The sequence below is a fragment of the Oncorhynchus masou genome, chromosome 4, assembly GCF_036934945.1.
Source record: "Oncorhynchus masou masou isolate Uvic2021 chromosome 4, UVic_Omas_1.1, whole genome shotgun sequence".
In the NCBI taxonomy this organism is placed as follows: domain Eukaryota; kingdom Metazoa; phylum Chordata; class Actinopteri; order Salmoniformes; family Salmonidae; genus Oncorhynchus; species Oncorhynchus masou.
Genome location: NC_088215.1, coordinates 16,957,228 through 16,975,750, shown reverse-complemented (window position 1 = coordinate 16,975,750; position 18,523 = coordinate 16,957,228). Strand labels below are relative to the sequence as shown.

The window sequence follows — 18,523 nt, the reverse complement described above, 5'->3', positions numbered from 1 at the left end:
CTACAGCCCAGATAGGAGGGAGAGATAGAGGGAGAGGTCCCTCTGTTGAGGGTGGTGGGAGTGACGCTGGATGGACAAGGAACGTTGGAAGAGGATGTTGATGGGATTTTTGTGGCTGTTTAAAAAAAGATTGGATGTTAAAAAAACATTTTTTTATGTAACATTGGCGCCACCTGCTGGTCAAATGGTATTGGTGTTCGTTTTTTGTCCATCTCAGTTTGAATCTAAAAGTTAAAGGAATAGATAGGACAGTAAAGGAACATCCCTATTACAATGTGTTGCCAATGGATTTTTGCGCTTGGAATAAAATATCAACATGACTTACAGTATAGCGCTCATTTTCTCCAGATTTTATTTGACTGTATTGTCTCACATATCTGCTGTCATCCCAAACTATTGTGTCTCATTGCAACAGAAATGGAACTATGGCAAGAACGATTTGTCTTTTCTTTTTATTTACCTCATTATAATTCATAACAACGTAACAAGGTGAAAAATCATTCATCTAAAGTAAATGTACAGTGTAAGATTGGTGAACACAGTGAAAGCTGCAGCTCAACCTTGCAGCATCTGGGTGGATTGATCAGTAGGATGAACTTCATGCAGATGATCTATAGACCAGTGATTTTTCATGAACATACTACAGTGACATATGTCCTAGCTTTTCAGTGTAATGTGTTGGTCCCAGTTGGACAGAAGTGTGCATGTTCTCCCTTACTCATAGTCCGGTTCTGAAATGCCATCCTATTCCCTAAGTAGTGCACTAATTTTGGCTAGAACAGGGTGCAGTTTGTAGTTTCGGAGCCGATGGGGACTCTGACCCCATGCTGACACTCCTATGACGCTGTGGGGCGTTGTAGGACGGCACGGTGAGGAAAGACATCTTGGCTCCACCAATGGGCGGCTTGGGAATGGCGGGGATCACTGTGCTCTGCTCTGTGATTGGTTCAGAGATGAAAAGGTCTTGGGTGGAGCAGGCTGTGGAACGGGGGTGGATGATGCTGGGGGCTAGGGGGCTGGAGGGGGTTGTCGAGGCTGGTCTGGGTGTCTTATCCTGGGGTTGTCTGACGGATGTTTGGCCTCGGTCTCTGGAAGGCTGGAGGGGTGATGGGAGCAGTGGCATGTGGCTTTGAATATCTCCTGTCACCTCAGTGTTCCCTCCCTCCATCTTCTCTTTCTCTGCCCACTTCTGGGTGTTCCCCTCATCCTTTTCTTCTTCCTCCTCTTCTTCCATAATCTCTTCCTGGCTTTGAAGGGCGTCCCCACATCTCTCCACCCCAACCCCAAACTGTACCTCCATGAGGGGTGTCCTAGCATTAAACACCCCGCCACAACTACATATGGTACTCTGAGTATCCTGAGCTAAAACAGACGGCAGCGAGCCCCCAGACGGCCCCAAAGTCTTCCCACCTTCGTCATCCTCGTCCTCACCCTCTTCATCACTGAAGGAGGGCGGGTACATCCCGGAGCGACGGCGGAACCTTTGGAGCTGGGCGGAGGTGCGGCGCAGCGCCCCTCCAATGAGTCCCGTGGGGGACGGGGCAGTGAAGAGGAGCCGGTTGAACAGGGCCATGTTGGGGTGGTGACCCCCACCCTGAGACTCCACGTTCTCAGTGATATCCGCCAGGGGCGCGAAGTGCATCTCCTCTTTGGGAATCCTGGAGGGGACAGACTCAATTCAAATCACTACAACTTGAATAATGCCCTTAGGGCCATACATAAGTGTTAGCAAGGTTACAAACATACAACTAATCATCTTCGGACTTGTAAGACACACATACTGAATATCCTTGCTTGCAACGAGGTGAACACATATTTGAGGTGTATTGTAAAAATGTATTGCACTTGCCCCAAAAATAGAATAAAATAGAATAGAATAGAGACTCACGCCATGTCGAAGGTGGAGCCCTGGAAGGAGGGTTTGCGCAGCCTGAATAGAGTTGCTGCAGTGTAGGGAGGACGAGGGTTAGAGTCGTTCCAATATCGGTCTCTTTCCATGATGGGAAGATCCCCATACATCTCATCGACTGCCATCATGGAGACCTGAGGAAACACACACTCAACCTCTTCAGTTTCAGATGAGGGAAGTTCCAAGAAACTCTTCTGTTGAAGTTTCCTTTCACCCCACCATTTTTTTTCTCTCACTTTGAGTGTTTCAAAAGTACTTATCCCACTCATGTACAAGTTTAGGCTCGGCCCTAATTTATGTGCTCTCTGTCCCCTGGAGCTGCATAGCAAATGGCCAGTAACACAAGGAAAGCACAAAGGACAATGCTCAAGGACTAGCCAGCCCTTCCCCTCTGAGGGGCCAAAATGTATCTCTCTGTTACAGTATCCAGAGGACTGACTACTATAAAATAAAGATATAGTATCCATGTCTGGTATCTATCTGAAACGTGTACCTTAAAGACTCTGAAGCTATCTATATGTATGTATATTGAACAAAAATATAAACGCAACATGTAAAGTGTTGGTCCCATGTTTAATGAGCTGAAATTACATTTTAAAAATGCACCGAAAGCTTACTTATTTTGTTTTGTTACATCCCTGTTTGTGAGCATTTAACCTTTTACAAGATAATCCATCCACCTGACATGGAGTGTGGCATATCAAGAAGCTGATTAAACAGCAGGATCATTACACAGGTGCACCTTGTGCTGACCACTCTAAAATGTGCTGTTCTGTCACACAACACAATGCCAGAGATGTCTCAAGTTTTGAGGGAGATGCAATTGGCATGCTGACTGCAGGAATGTCCACCAGAGCTGTTGCCAGAGAATTTAATTTAATGATAATTTCTCTACAATAAGTAGACTCCAAAGTTGTTTAAGAGAATTTGGCAGTACGTCCAACTCAAAAACGTAGATCACGTGTAACCATGTCAGCCCAGGACCTCCACATCCGGCTTCTTCACCTGTGGGATTGTCTGAGACCAGCCACCCGGACAGCTGATGGAACTGTGGGTTTGTCTGAGACCAGCCACCCGGACAGCTGATGGAACTGTGGGTTTGTCTGAGACCAGCCACCCGGACAGCTGATGAAACTGTGGGTTTGTCTGAGACCAGCCACCCGGACAGCTGATGGAACTGTGGGTTTGTCTGAGACCAGCCACCCGGACAGCTGATGAAACTGTGGGTTTGCACCACAGGAGGTTGGTGGCATCTTAATTGGGGAGGACGGGCTCGTGGTAAAGGCTGGAGCGGAATAGGTGGATTGGTATGAGATACATCAAACATGGTTTCCATGTGCTTCATGCCATTCCATTTGCCCCGTTCCAGCCATTAAATTGAATTGAAGAGAAGTGGGACAACATTCCACAGGCCACAATCAATCAACAGCCTGATCAACTCTATGAGAAGGAGATGTGTTGTGCTGCATGAGGTAAATGGTGGTCACACCAGATACTGACTGGCTTTCTGATCCACATCCCTACCTTTTTGTTAAGGTATCTGTGACCAACAGATGCATATCTGTATTCCAGTCATGTGAAATCCATAGATTAGGTCCTAATTTATTTATTTCAATTGACAGATTTCCTTATATGAACTGTAACTCAGTAAAATCTTTAAAATTGTTGCATGTTGCGTTCATATTTTTGTTCAGTGGATGGTCTCTGTGGTAACTTGTATAAAGTAGTGAATGCTCCTTAGCAGGAGGGTGAACTCTAAATTACTCTGTGCAAAGGTGTTTTATGATCCTCTCAGGAATACTTTGAAGTACTACTTAAGTAGTTTTGGGGGTATCTGTACTTTCTTTACTATTTATATTTTTGACTAATTTTACTTTTACTTCAATACATTCCTAAAGAAAAGTATATACTTTTACTCCATACATTTTCCTGACTCCCAAAAGTAGTGAATGCTCCTTAGCAGGACAGGAAAATGGTGCAATTCACACACTTATCAAGAGAACATCCCTGGTCATCTCTACTGCCATCTGGTGGACTTACTAAACACACATGCTTCGTTTGTAAATTATGTCTGAGTGTCGGAGTGTGCAACCATAATTTAAAAAACAAACAAGAAAATGGTGCTGTCTGGTTTGCTTAAGGTAAGGAATTTTAAATGATTTATACTTTTAGACTTTTACTCAAGTAGTATTTTACTGGGTGACTTTCACTTTTACTTGAGTCATTCTCTATGAAGGTATCTTTACTTTTACTCAAGTATGACAATGGGGTACATTTTACACCACTGGATCTTTATGCCTAGACTAATGCTTTGTTAATGTCAGTATTGCCTTGTAGCTTCATCTTTATGCCTAGACTAATGCTCTGTTAATGTCAGTATTGCCTTGTAGCTTCATCTTTATGCCTAGACTAATGCTTTGTTAATGTCAGTATTGCCTTGTAGCTTCATCTTTATGCCTAGACTAATGCTTTGTTAATGTCAGTATTGCCTTGTAGCTTCATCTTTATGCCTAGACTAATGCTTTGTTAATGTCAGTATTGCCTTGTAGCTTCATCTTTATGCCTAGACTAATGCTTTGTTAATGTCAGTATTGCCTTGTAGCTTCATCTTTATGCCTAGACTAATGCTTTGTTAATGTCAGTATTGCCTTGTAGCTTCATCTTTATGCCTAGACTAATGCTTTGTTAATGTCAGTATTGCCTTGTAGCTTCATCTTTATGCCTAGACTAATGCTTTGTTAATGTCAGTATTGCCTTGTAGCTTAATCTTTATGCCTAGACTAATGCTTTGTTAATGTCAGTATTGCCTTGTAGCTTAATCTTTATGCCTAGACTAATGCTTTGTTAATGTCAGTATTGCCTTGTAGCTTAATCTTTATGCCTAGACTAATGCTTTGTTAATGTCAGTATTGCCTTGTAGCTTAATCGTTATGTCGTATATATGTGAATCCATTCATTTTACAAAGTTATTAAATTATACTTGCTTTGATATTTGATTTTATGACCATTCCTTGATCTTAGTCAGCTAAGCGCATAATACTTGATAGCACATGGTTTAACCATGGTCTTACATATTGCGATCTATATTATGGAGCCATATAATTAATTTAATGGGCTAATTGCTTCGTCTTATTATGGGTTGCATGTGATGTATTTATAATATCACATATATGAAGTATTACCCCACTACATATACATGCATATACAGTGCCTTGCGAAAGTATTCGGCCCCCTTGAACTTTGCGACCTTTTGCCACATTTCAGGCTTCAAACATAAAGATATAAAACTGTATTTTTTTGTGAAGAATCAACAACAAGTGGGACACAATCATGAAGTGGAACGACATTTATTGGATATTTCAAACTTTTTTAACAAATCAAAAACTGAAAAATTGGGCGTGCAAAATTATTCAGCGTTAATACTTTGTAGCGCCACATTTTGCTGCGATTACAGCTGTAAGTCGCTTGGAGTATGTCTCTATCAGTTTTGCACATCGAGAGACTGAAAATTTTTCCCATTCCTCCTTGCAAAACAGCTCGAGCTCAGTGAGGTTGGATGGAGAGCATTTGTGAACAGCAGTTTTCAGTTCTTTCCACAGATTCTCGATTGGATTCAGGTCTGGACTTTGACTTGGCCATTCTAACACCTGGATATGTTTATTTTTGAACCATTCCATTGTAGATTTTGCTTTATGTTTTGGATCATTGTCTTGTTGGAAGACAAATCTCTGTCCCAGTCTCAGGTCTTTTGCAGACTCCATCAGGTTTTCTTCCAGAATGGTCCTGTATTTGGCTCCATCCATCTTCCCATCAATTTTAACCATCTTCCCTGTCCCTGCTGAAGAAAAGCAGGCCCAAACCATGATGCTGCCACCACCATGTTTGACAGTGAGGTTGGTGTGTTCAGGGTGATGAGCTGTGTTGCTTTTACGCCAAACATAACGTTTTGCAATGTTGCCAAAAAGTTCAATTTTGGTTTCATCTGACCAGAGCACCTTCTTCCACATGTTTGGTGTGTCTCCCAGGTGGCTTGTGGCAAACTTTAAACAACACTTTTTATGGATATCTTTAAGAAATTGCTTTCTTCTTGCCACTCTTCCATAAAGGCCAGATTTGTGCAATACACGACTGATTGTTGTCCTATGGACAGAGTCTCCCACCTCAGCTGTAGATCTCTGCAGTTCATCCAGAGTGATCATGGGCCTCTTGGCTGCATCTCTGATCAGTCTTCTCCTTGTATGAGCTGAAAGTTTAGAGGGACGGCCAGGTCTTGGTAGATTTGCAGTGGTCTGATACTCCTTGCATTTCAATATTATCGCTTGCACAGTGCTCCTTGGGATGTTTAAAGCTTGGGAAATCTTTTTGTATACAAATCCGGCTTTAAACTTCTTCACAACAGTATCCCGGACCTGCCTGGTGTGTTCTTTGTTCTTCATGATGCTCTCTGCGCTTTTAACGGACCTCTGAGACTATCACAGTGCAGGTGCATTTATACGGAGACTTGATTACACACAGGTGGATTGTATTTATCATCATTAGTCATTTAGGTCAACATTGGATCATTCAGAGATCCTCACTGAACTTCTGGAGAGAGTTTGCTGCACTGAAAGTAAAGGGGCTGAATAATTTTGCACGCCCAATTTTTCAGTTTTTGATTTGTTAAAAAAGTTTGAAATATCCAATAAATGTCATTCCACTTCATGATTGTGTCCCACTTGTTGTTGATTCTTCACAAAAAAATACAGTTTTATATCTTTATGTTTGAAGCCTGAAATGTGGCAAAAGGTCGCAAAGTACAAGGGGGCCGAATACTTTCGCAAGGCACTGTATTACATCTAAGATAACAATGGGGGGTTGTGAGATGGATAGCAGTACATGTGATTCAATATAAACCTGGAAGTTCCTGTCTATCAGCCAGTTGGTCTCAAAGTCATCATCGTCCTCTCCAAATGGGTTTATCAACTGCTCTGCTACCTGAAAAACATACAAAAAATTGGTAATGTTCATTGGGGCACGCAAGGGAAATGTTTTAAAACATTTTGCAACGGAAATAAATAAAAAAATTGTTTTTGGTAGCCTCTCCCTGTTTTAGTCTGGTTTTCTTCCATTTGCTACCTAGAGAACACAACAATGAACTTCCACTGACCTTGAGCCAGCCAGCGTAGAAGAAGAACTGCAGCAGAGTGAAGATGGGGACGTACAGGTCCAGGTCATGACCCAGGTAGCCCTGTGTGGGGTCCAGGAACTGACGTCCTATCAGACACACGAAGAAAAAACTGTACACGGCCAGAGTCACCACCTATAGGGATGGTGGAGACGAGAACATAGGACACCGAATGAGTGATACCGACAGAGGAAAGTCTACAATGATTGCACATACAATCACCTGCATGCACACACACACACACACACACACACACACACACACACACACACACACACACACACACACACACACACACACACACACAAACCTGAGTGTACACCAGGGGAACACTGATCATGTCGTAATGGAAAAGCATACTGCAGTTCCCTCTGAAATGATTGAGCTCCTGCCGACATAAACAGACAAGCACACAAATGTAAGTTATTGTTTTTGTTGAATGTATTGTTTTTTGTGTAGGTTCAGTCAGTATGTAAGTCAGGTACAGCTTATTCATGTCATATAACTATTGACATAATGTGGTTTATCACTATGTCGCTTTATGTGTGTTGTGTTGTAGACTACCTCCAGCACTAGTTTGAGGGTGCTGTCGTCCTTAATCCTGCCCTCACAGCGGGCCAGGGCGGCCAGGTTAGTGAACCACACACAGGGAATCCAGTACTTGTTATAGGGGGACTTGAGGCTCTCAAACTTCTTCCGCTCCTCCCTGGTCATGAACCCTGAGGAGAGGGGAGTGTATCTGTCACATGTACTGCTTTGAAACCCAAAGTCTTAATTAGGCCAAGAGGATATTGGACCGAGGGTGACACTGATTAAAGTTGCAGGCAGGGCTACCTCATCACCAGAGCGAGTCCGACTCACCTCCGCTAGACCGCTACATAAACTATAGGATGTGTTTGGAAGACACAGGATGTGGGACAGAACTGCAAGTGGTATGGTGTATCCAGATGTACACTGTAGGCTACTTTCTTGTGTTTGAATTCTGAAAATCTGCAAAGTGCTATTTTTCCTTGAAGGCGACATCTGGAAAGTGCAATATCTCCTCAAAGGCAGTCTCTTAGTAGCATCTGAATGACACATTTACCTGCTTCCACGACATGGTCCATGGTCGGGAAGCGTTTGAACACCGCGGTGCTGACCGAGCGCAAAATCAGTAACGCGGACAGACTTGCATAGCGCATCATGGTGCGTCGCAGCAGCCGCCCGCGCTCGTCCACACCCTGCAGGCCGCCGGAGAGCACGCACATCAGGCGGTCAGGTAATGGAATGCGGGTGTACTGATTCCACCAGCGGTTCACCACCAATGTCACGTAAAAACCTGGAAAACAGCAACAAATGGTTCTGTAATGAATAGTGGTATTTTCTTATAGAATAGAAGAATATTAGAATAGAAGAATATTCTAATAGAATCTGTGTTATTGATTTAGTAATATTGCCCACCTAGCACAAAAGACATGGGGATGAGACTGGCATAGTGGTTGCAGTAAATTGCCAGTTTTTCAAAATACCTCTTCTGGTCATCAAAGAGGAAGAATCTTAAGAGGTAAAAGTTACATAATAATGTGCACCAATTAAAACAAACTGAAATCATCAAATAGTAATGGAAAGTTCAAATAATTATGTAACTTGGTAGCCATACCTGTAAGTGACACTGATGGCAGTATACATGGCGAAGAAAGCAAGGAACTCCTTCCATAAGACCTTGTAGATGCTTCCCCTCCAGGCTAGGAGCAGTTTGGAGAACCCGCAGAAGCGCGCATTGGCAACTTGCGCGGTGTAGGTGACCGTCATGATGTCGTCTATCAGTTATTCTATCATATTAAAAAAAATATATACTATATCTCGGAAAACATATATTGTGTTAGTTTTGTTTCTATTAATCAGGGGAAATGGAAAGAAAACAAATGTCTAACCCTCCACAAATCATACCTATACAATTTTGTTTATGTAACAGATGTAAAATATACTTTATTTTTCACCGAAAATCCCTCATTTATTTATTTATTTATTTATTTATTAATTCATGGTTATTTTCAGATGTATTACAATACTTTCAAAAGTGAACTATTTTATTGTATTTCTTTTCTAAATTGTGTTGATGTTGTGATGTCATCTACGAGAACCATGCTTTTTACGTCTCAGTTTGGTCAAAGCGTGATGAGGAGAGGTATGTGTTTATGTTTATTTTGAATGCACATGTTAGCAAGTGTTCACAAATGCACACAAAAAAACAAGCAAAAATTATATCATAATTGATTAAGTGTTGTTGTACTACTGTTAGTATGAATATATATTAGCGTGAATGGGGATAATTTTCGAGAGCAACTTTAATTGCAAATTTGCAAGGTTACCGTTATCTTTGGGTGCGGGAGAGGCTCTTTCAGGTACAGACAGCGTGAGTTTTCTGACGATTTTCTCACGGGAATTCTGCACTGTCTTTTGTCAGGCAAATATACTTATGTACGACAGTATTAACGTTTGCCTTGCATTTGTATCCATTCCATGCAGGTATGTTGTGAAATGTGACGTTTTTGTATTTAATTTAGCTATCGTTCATTTTGATACCTGTCCGGTCATGTCAGGAATGGCGTTGTTTCCTCATTAGTATGCCTCGGATATAGTGGTGCAATAGTACACTCAAATAAATATTTAGCACTTATTAGAAAATTAGTAGTGTATTGGTGTACAATGTTTATAAAATTACATTTGAGTATTTTGAAAATATTAACATGTACATTTTGTACAATGCATTTTTGGGGTTTTTGCGAGTTTGTTCAAAGCGTGAAGAGGAGATGCAAATATACTTATTATGTATGAGAGTCCAGACGACAGCATTAAGCAGACAACTGCAGAATTGTGTCCAGAGCTTTCCCTTCCCATCCACCTACACCTCACCAGAACACAACACATTTAGACTTTGCGTAAAAGTCCATGAAAACACCTAGTTCGATGGACAAATTTAGGACAGATATGAAACAAATGGTATTACGTCTAGTCTACGTGCAGTGAGTGGATCTTTGGGGTGTTTGCAGGTTCAGGTTAATCAACAATCTCCGCGCTTAGCATTATTGCTGCGCACGATCAAAGCCCTTACATATTCCATAGCCTAATACATCTGTACAACTTTAATATTTTCTACTAACCATTCTACGTCCATCGTTGGTAACCCATTCAGCCGATACATCATACAGTAAAAGAAGGCAGCAGTAGAGGGTAATCCTTGGATGCTGGAGCCTCAGCAGTGCGTTCAGTGGTTTGAGCGCCCCGGGGCAAATCCCGAAAATTGGAGGAGACGAAGCTCGTTAGTGTATGTCCCCTACTGGGAGAGCGAGCTTTTCTGCACAGTGCATTTTAAATCGGTGATGGACCACAAGCGACAGCCTGCCGAGAGCTACACAATGTCAAAAACGCAAGTGGATAAAAATAAGAAAAAAAAGTATTGGAAAATAGGAAATAGTCATAGACTGCCACTGATAAAAAAATGACTAAACCATGTAGAACGGTATGGTAATATTTATTGTGCATATATTAGAAAAAGTTTATGGTGCATTATATTTTTTGAACGAGGCAAGTGTTTTTCTTCCAGTCCATTGACAAATTTGAATTAATTCTACAAAACACCGTGTCAGCTCAACAGGAGGCTTGTTGTTTGCAGGTTCTGAGCATAGAAGTCACCCACAAAGTCAGGACCTGTCAAGACGAATCTGTTGTTCAACAAGGCATGTTGTACCGCAGACCATCCAAGCGTGTCCCGGCTGCGTCTTGGGGTCGCCTGCGTCCAAGAGTCTACTTAGGGCCTACTTGTGACCCAATCACAATGTCTATATTGTAGTTCGTAACATTATTTGGTTATGAAAGCTGTGTTAATAAATAACACGTAACCAACAATCTCCCTGCGAATTAGACATGTTTGTTTTTTATTTAGTAAGTTTAACAATTGGGGAGGGGGGGCGGGTATGCATAACTTGAAGCATTAATAACATTGAATGGACAAAATCAAAAGGACCCTTCCAAGACTTGTGTTGCTGCTGCAGAGATTATGGGCCTATAGTTGGTAGTATCATGACCACTTCTGGTGTGTGACTATCTTGATGACAAGTCAAATTGACAGCTGGTGGGACATTTTGCCTGTGGATCAAAGAAGCTGTGCACCAATGCAAAAATGCAGGCAACACAAAAATCCCACACTGAATGATGTCTAAATAGGAGCTAAATAATGAACCAACCTTTCAACAGGGGACCAATCAACATTCAGTAATCAATTGTATATTATAATGCACTTAGGCATTCATTAAGCCAAGTAGCCAACTAGCATCACGCTGTGTACCCGAATAGAGAGCCCTCTACACAACAGACAGGGTGTGTCTGAAACAGCACACCATTCCCTATATAACATGCACTACTTTTGACCAGGGAGAAAGAGATTGGTTTAACCAGGCTAAGTCCCCCCCACCCAGGCTGAACACTGTACTCAATGGTAGTCAATGGTGAGTGCAGCATTCAGTCTGGTTCAACCAGGCTAGAGAGAAAAGTGGCACTTTAAAAGCTTTACACAAAGACTGCTTCAGTGGCATCCTAGAGTAGGGAAAATAATGAAATTGGCATAAAATAATTACAAATAGTCATCTGATACTGTAGATTATAGAGGAATGACAGTGCTCAGCGATCAATAAATATAATTTCTTCATCCAAGAACTGAACTAAATGTAGGTGGGGACATGCTATTTACACCATAAACATGTGGTGCGCAAGAACAACATTTTGGTCAAATAATGTAGTTAAGTATGTCCATGCTATTATTACTCAAGTATTCAAATGCTCTTCTAAGGCTGGTCAGTGGACTGATGGGATTGGAGGGACAAAAATATAACATGATCTGAAAACCCTTCCCTCTAGGCCTATATCCCTCTTCATAGTGACTATTCACCCTGGGGTCGTAAGTCCTCACCCTGCATCACACACCCACCTTCATCCAAAACAGACTAAACTTTCCCACCACTCATATTATTCTCCATTCCCACAATGGAGGGCATTAAGAAGTCAGAATGTGGATCCAAAATGGCACCCTATTCCCTATATATAGTGCACTACTTTTAACCAGGGCCCTGGTCAAAATGTGTGGCAATAATGCAATATACAGGGAATAGGGTGTGATTTCAGATGAAAACCAAACAGATACAGTCTAATTAAATCACATGGTAAAAAACAAAGATGCAGTCGATCGTCTCAAAGCTGTTTTATACTGAAAAACACAGCAGCGGCACCAGACACCAAACTCAGCCATTAAGGATAGATTCACTTGTACATTACTGAGGCTGGAATATGGAAGGAAAAATAGGATGGAGGGAGGCAGGAAGAGGAGGGGGGGGGGGGGCTTGAGTGTTCCTCTGGGAAAAGTTAGATTCTTTAGGAATAGTTCATCTTTTCCCTGGTGAGATATGATAGAGAGAATGATATGGATAGAATGATAGAGAAAAGTGAGAGGAGAGAGATAAATCACATGTGGATCCTCCTTTCTCTTTTAGACTGTAGGCCTACAACAGGAGCAGGTGGTTGTGTGTCCTTGTGTTCTGTGTTGTCCACCCCCTGTGTGTGTGTGTGTGTGTGTGTGTGTGGTTCTTGCTGTAGTGGTTTAGGTTCCTGAAGATGAAGAGGATGGGGATGTTCTTGCTGGGTTGCTGTAATGCTGGGGTCAAGGGGGACGGAGATGGTGAGTTCAGACTGCGACTGGGAGTCAGAGGTCAATCACTTGGTAGGGGGGATGTAGGGCTCCAGGAGTTGCATTGAGAAGGTGTTGACTTTTTCGGACCCCCGTACCTCGTGGGGCAGCAGCGGTAACTTGATTATGTGGAAATCTTCATATAGATCCTCCATCTGGGACAGAGAATAAAGGTTAGGACACCATTGTAGGGGCAGAGGACGTGGTGACAGACTATTGACAACAAGAAGACAACTTATGCCGTGCTTTACCTGGTCCAGGTACTTGGACTGGATCTTGTGGCGGGCCTCGCACATCTTGCATGGCCGGTCTGAGTCGGGGAACACCAGCTGGTTGACGATAATGTTGTGCGTGTCGATGCGACACTTGGCCAGCTCCTGGATCAGGCGCTCCGTCTCGTACAAGGACAGGAACTCGGCGATGCACACACAGATAAACGTTGTTTGTTCCTATGAGGGAGTGTGGGGAGGAGCGGAGAGAGGCGTCAAACACAAGTAGAGACAGTCACTATACGGACTCCAAAAACTGTAATTAACACACAATACTCAAATAACTCCACATAGTGAAGTAGAGTGGTTATCAATCAAATTTACATAATGCAGGTGTATATACACTGCATACGCACCACAATATTTTCCAAGAGCGAAGATGTTCAGTAAAGCATTGTTAAGGAGATCAATGTTTCTAAATGAGTCGGTGTTGGTCTGACTTACAGGGTCTTTGAACTGCTCACTGACAGAGCGGATGACTGGTAGGGTCTCCTCCAGCTTAGAGGCCAGCTGGTCTGCGTTCATGTCTCCCAGACCCAGCATGTTACACATCTACGTGGGAGAAAGAGTGAGCGAGAATTAGAGAGAAGGATCATGCACAAGTGGCAACAATAAGAAAACTGATGCTTCCGACTCAGACAGCAACTCTGGTCAACTAAAACAGAGCAACTAGAGCTTCATGCTTAACACAGAAATAAATCAACAGTCAGTAGGCCTTACCTGTGAGATGAAGAGGCTGATCTGGTTTAGGGCTAGTAGACCTTACCTGTGAGATGAAGAGGCTGATCTGGTTTAGGGCTAGTAGACCTTACCTGTGAGATGAAGAGGCTGATCTGGTTTAGGGCTAGTAGGCCTTACCTGTGAGATGAAGAGGCTGATCTGGTTTAGGGCTAGTAGGCCTTACCTGTGAGATGAAGAGGCTGATCTGGTTTAGGGCTAGTAGGCCTTACCTGTGAGATGAAGAGGCTGATCTGGTTTAGGGCTAGTAGACCTTACCTGTGAGATGAAGGGACTGATCTGGTTTAGGGCTAGTAGGCCTTACCTGTGAGATGAAGAGGCTGATCTGGTTTAGGGCTAGTAGGCCTTACCTGTGAGATGAAGAGGCTGATCTGGTTTAGGGCTAGTAGGCCTTACCTGTGAGATGAAGGGACTGATCTGGTTCTTGATCTGCATGAGTCGTCCCAGGCCTCTCTCCACTATGGTGGGGAAGTTGAGCAGACGTAGCGTGTGGCCAGTGGGGGCAGTGTCGAACACCACCACAGAGAAGTTCATGCCTTTCACTAACCTGAACGGAGAGAAAGAGAGTATGACTGAGGAACACTGGAGTTAGTCAATATAACCTTATTAACCCTCTAGTTTCTAAGCTGGGGGGGTTCTACTAAGCTTACATATAGATTTTTTTTAAGATGGTCACACCAAGGATCATTTAGCTATTTGGTTATGAATTTTAAGACTCCTTATTAAGGCAGGGTTTTGTTTTGCCCTAGAACTACACAGCTGATTAAAATAATCAACTAATCTAATCAAGCTTTGAATCAGCTGTGTAATGTTAGAGTAAAAAACAAAACAGTTTGGGAAAACTGCCTTAAGGGGTCTTAAAATTCAGCTAAATGGTCCTTGGTGTGACCATCTTATCCTTGGTGTGACCCCCCCGAGAGACTGAAAAACAGCTTCTATCTCAATGCCATCAGACTATTAAAAATATATATTCAAAAAAGATTTAATGAAACATTGAATTTGGCATTACTGCTATTAAACACATTGAATAACAGATCCACTACTTGGAACAGATATATATTTTTTGACAATACTAAGGAAGTTTGTTCTGTGTCAGAGATACCTGAGAGATATAAGAGATCTATTTTTATTTTAGGAAATAAACTTTAAAAAAAATCTGTACAGGGGACCCGCGGTGGATTGAGACTCAGCCCATGCAACAACTAAAAACAACTTTCATTGAAACAGATGGATTTTGATGGGGATTTTCTAAATTATAAGCTTACCCAGACGTATGAATTTGATTCGGGTGACAATAAAGCACAATAATAGCAGCCCAACTAATTTCTACTACCACAAGTACAGACCAACACTATCATCCATGGATATTTATTATTATTTTGACTTGGCAAGTCAGTTAAGAACAAATTCTTATTTTCAATGATGGCCTATGAACAGTGGGTTAACTGCCTGTTCAGGGGCAGAACGACAGATGTGTACCTTGTCAGCTCAGGGATTTGAACTTGCAACCTTTCCGTTACTAGTCCGACGCTCTAACCACTAGGCTACCCTGCTTCTATCACAGAAACTGAACATAGCCAATGATTGACTGAATTTAAAGAACTTTTAAAGACACTCAAAGCATAATGTGTATCGGTAACTAATGTGGCGAGCCATTAAGAGTTGACTTCATGACCTCTGTGTGTGTGTGTGTGTCTCCGTACCTCATGACCTCTGCGTAGCTCATGGCCTCGTCGATGCCGGGGAAGGCGCTCATGGCCTCCTGCATCATCTTCTTTCCCATACTCAGCATGTTGTCCTCTTCAAAGAACTCATCTGGGAGCTCCGCCACACCCAGGCTGGGGTCAATCTCCTGCAGGAGCACACAGACAGACAACACAGACAGACAACACAGACAGACAACACAGACAGACAACACAGACAGACAACACAGACAGACAACACAGACAGACAACACAGACAGACAACACAGACAGACAACACAGACAGACAACACAACACAGACAACACAACACAGACAACACAACACAGACAGACAACACAGACAGAGCAGAGGTCAGGGCAAGACAGAAGGAAAGAGACGGTGAGGAGGTAGTCTGACAAACCAGCTCTTTGCCTCTACTCATTCTCAAAACCTAGTAAGAGAGTGCATACTGCAGAGAGCGACATCACCAGTCTGTAGTGTAGACAATAAAAAAACTGGGGCAGAGAGACTGGGTCTAATGGTAACATACCATAGCGAAGAGGTTCTCGTAGCCCTTGACTTTTGTGGGCACCTTAGAGAACTTCTGGTCAAAGGCATCTGAGATGTTGTGTGCCGGGTCAGTGGAGATGATGAGCACGCTGTCACGCACCGCAGCCAGCTGTACAGCCAGACTGCAGCTGTGGGGGCAAAGGACAGACGGATATATTAGCACACAGACAGAATGTCATGACCACGCACAGACAGACAAATATGACCACAGACACGAACACTGATAGACAGACACATGAGCACAGACAAACAAAACAGACCTTTATCAACCCTTCAGTTAGAAACGTTGTTTACGTATGTATACATTACTACGTTAGAAACATAGTGTCTTAATTAAATAAAAATCAGCTTCGCATGAAACAAATTTAACCACCGAACTTTTGAAATTGGTGTTCGAAAGTGATGGTCCATGTTGAGTTGATGGTAGTGTCTAACTAAAACTAGTTAGCTGGATAACGTTAGATAGATAGCGGAGTTTGCTAACCTGATGTTTGCTGTTAATGTAAAAGACTGTTCAAAACTTTTTAAAACTCGCTGGATTGCTAACGTAGTAAGTAATGACAGTGTTATGAATGACAGCTAGCTAACTAGTTAGCTACAGTTTCTAGCTATTATTGTCATTTTAGCTAACCATATAACTAGCTAACGTTAGCTCACTGTGTTTCCCACTGAAATAAGAGATGATGGTGGTAAATGGTAAATGCCTGTCAATAAAGAAACATTAATTGAACGTCGGACTAGCGGTATTGGACAAGCTACGCGACTTGGCTAGGCCATTCATTTTGCTAGTGACGTTAGCTAATAGTGACAAAGCACTATTTTGCATCGGCCTACCTGCATGTTGTTTTGCCAACGCCACCTTTGCCTCCAACAAATATCCATTTCAGAGATTTCTGCTCTATAATGTTTTTCAATGTTGGTTCTAATGGCTCCACATCGGGCGCATCTTCAAATTCTTCTTCCAAAGAAGCTGCCATCTTGTGTGTATAGGTCAGCAAATGGGATGTACCAAATAATAAAAACAGCTGGGCAAAAAAAAAAGGGACCCTCTTTTGGGCTATACCAAGGCTAAATAGTTTAGCGATCAAAATGTAAACATATTTTCAGCCAACAATCTAATCAAAAACCAAATGAAAAACACTAAATTTATATGAAACCATAAAACAATGGATGGATATTGAGCAACAAAGACACAGGAGGCCCATCTATTAGGAATTGTTGTTTTTATTCCACATCAGAAATACCAGTAAGAGGACACATTATAAGACATAAACAGCTGACTGGTCATGGGAGAGTTCTGACAAATGCTTGATAGGCTGGTCCATCTTCAGCCCATTCTAAATTGTTAGCTTTTTATGTTGCATTGAATTACCATTATTTGGCTGGGATCCTCAAAGGGAAAACATGGGCCATGTGTGGGCTTCGAGGAAAATGAGCCGGTATGTCTTTCAAATTCAAAAGACATAAAATACATCAACATGGAATAATAATGAAAATAATGAAATGTTTTAATATATTTATCTTTTTAAAATCTTCTGAATGTTAAATAGACTAGATGCCGTGTTGCATATTGGGGCCATGTGTGGGCTGTACCTTGCTCAAGGTAACATAGAAATGTTTCACATTGTCGGATTGGGTTTTCGAACCAGCGACCTTTCGGTAACTGTCACAACACTCTAACCTTTAGGCTACCTGCCTTTCGCAATGTGGATTACACATTGGTCCTAAAATAAAGAAATGGGGAATGGGGAAATCTTGAATTGCACCACCATCTAACACTGCACCTATACACTATCCCCCCAAATCCACCACCCCGTTCCACTACTTTGGCCCTAAACGATCCTAAAGCAGACCATCGGCCTGGGAGGATGGAACCCCTTCTCTCAAAACTTCCTGTAGATCTTCTGCACTAAAATCTCTCACACCCAAATATTTCTCTGCTGCAACTACCACCTATATGTTCTGTGATTTCCGCTCCATCAGTGCAGTTGATCACCATGGCTAAAAACGCAAGACATCCAACCTTACTCAAACTCATGACATAGTCAAAAAAGTGAATTGTTAATACAGTAGTTTCCTTAAGATGGTTCATCATGGCAATGTCTTTGGTGGCCCTAAAAGGTTTCAAGTTGATAGGCCACTGTGAAATGAATTTACAAAGGAAAATGTGTCCATTAATAAAGATTGGGTTATCAATAACTCAGCTATCTTTTAACCAACCCCTTAGCTTTTCTCAAACTAAGTTAAGAAACCTGCCACATACCCATGTTATTTGGACTTCTGGTTCATGAGAATGTTTTTCAAAATGGTTCAATATTGAGGAAAAATTGATCCTGACAGACCTTAGTCATTGATGCAAATTTGAGTCATGGGCAAGTGCATACATGGAGTGTCTGAAAGTAGGCGTTACTAAATAATTGGGAGGATCAACGTAAGTGAGTGTATGGAAACCTAACAGCTAATTGGCCAG

General features: G+C 42.1%; 2 protein-coding genes across 2 annotated transcripts; both read right to left on the bottom strand.

The window, feature by feature from the left end:
• Positions 1 to 763: 763 nt before the first annotated feature.
• LOC135520831 (bestrophin-2-like) lies at positions 764 to 8,864 on the bottom strand. The gene is made up of 9 exons (XM_064946637.1): positions 8,713 to 8,864; positions 8,514 to 8,608; positions 8,158 to 8,391; positions 7,638 to 7,792; positions 7,384 to 7,461; positions 7,056 to 7,208; positions 6,803 to 6,883; positions 1,889 to 2,043; positions 764 to 1,658 (listed from the first exon to the last, which is right to left on the bottom strand). The coding sequence occupies exons 1-9, from the start codon at positions 8,862 to 8,864 to the stop codon at positions 764 to 766; spliced, it is 1,998 nt and encodes a 665-aa protein (XP_064802709.1).
• A 2,099-nt stretch (positions 8,865 to 10,963) lies between these two features.
• Positions 10,964 to 17,050, bottom strand: LOC135524822 (ATPase GET3). The gene is made up of 7 exons (XM_064952676.1): positions 16,888 to 17,050; positions 16,034 to 16,181; positions 15,503 to 15,651; positions 14,196 to 14,346; positions 13,506 to 13,613; positions 13,044 to 13,241; positions 10,964 to 12,947 (listed from the first exon to the last, which is right to left on the bottom strand). Exons 1-7 carry the CDS (start codon positions 17,028 to 17,030, stop codon positions 12,819 to 12,821), a joined length of 1,026 nt encoding a protein of 341 aa, XP_064808748.1. The 5' UTR covers positions 17,031 to 17,050; the 3' UTR covers positions 10,964 to 12,818.
• Positions 17,051 to 18,523: the final 1,473 nt, after the last annotated feature.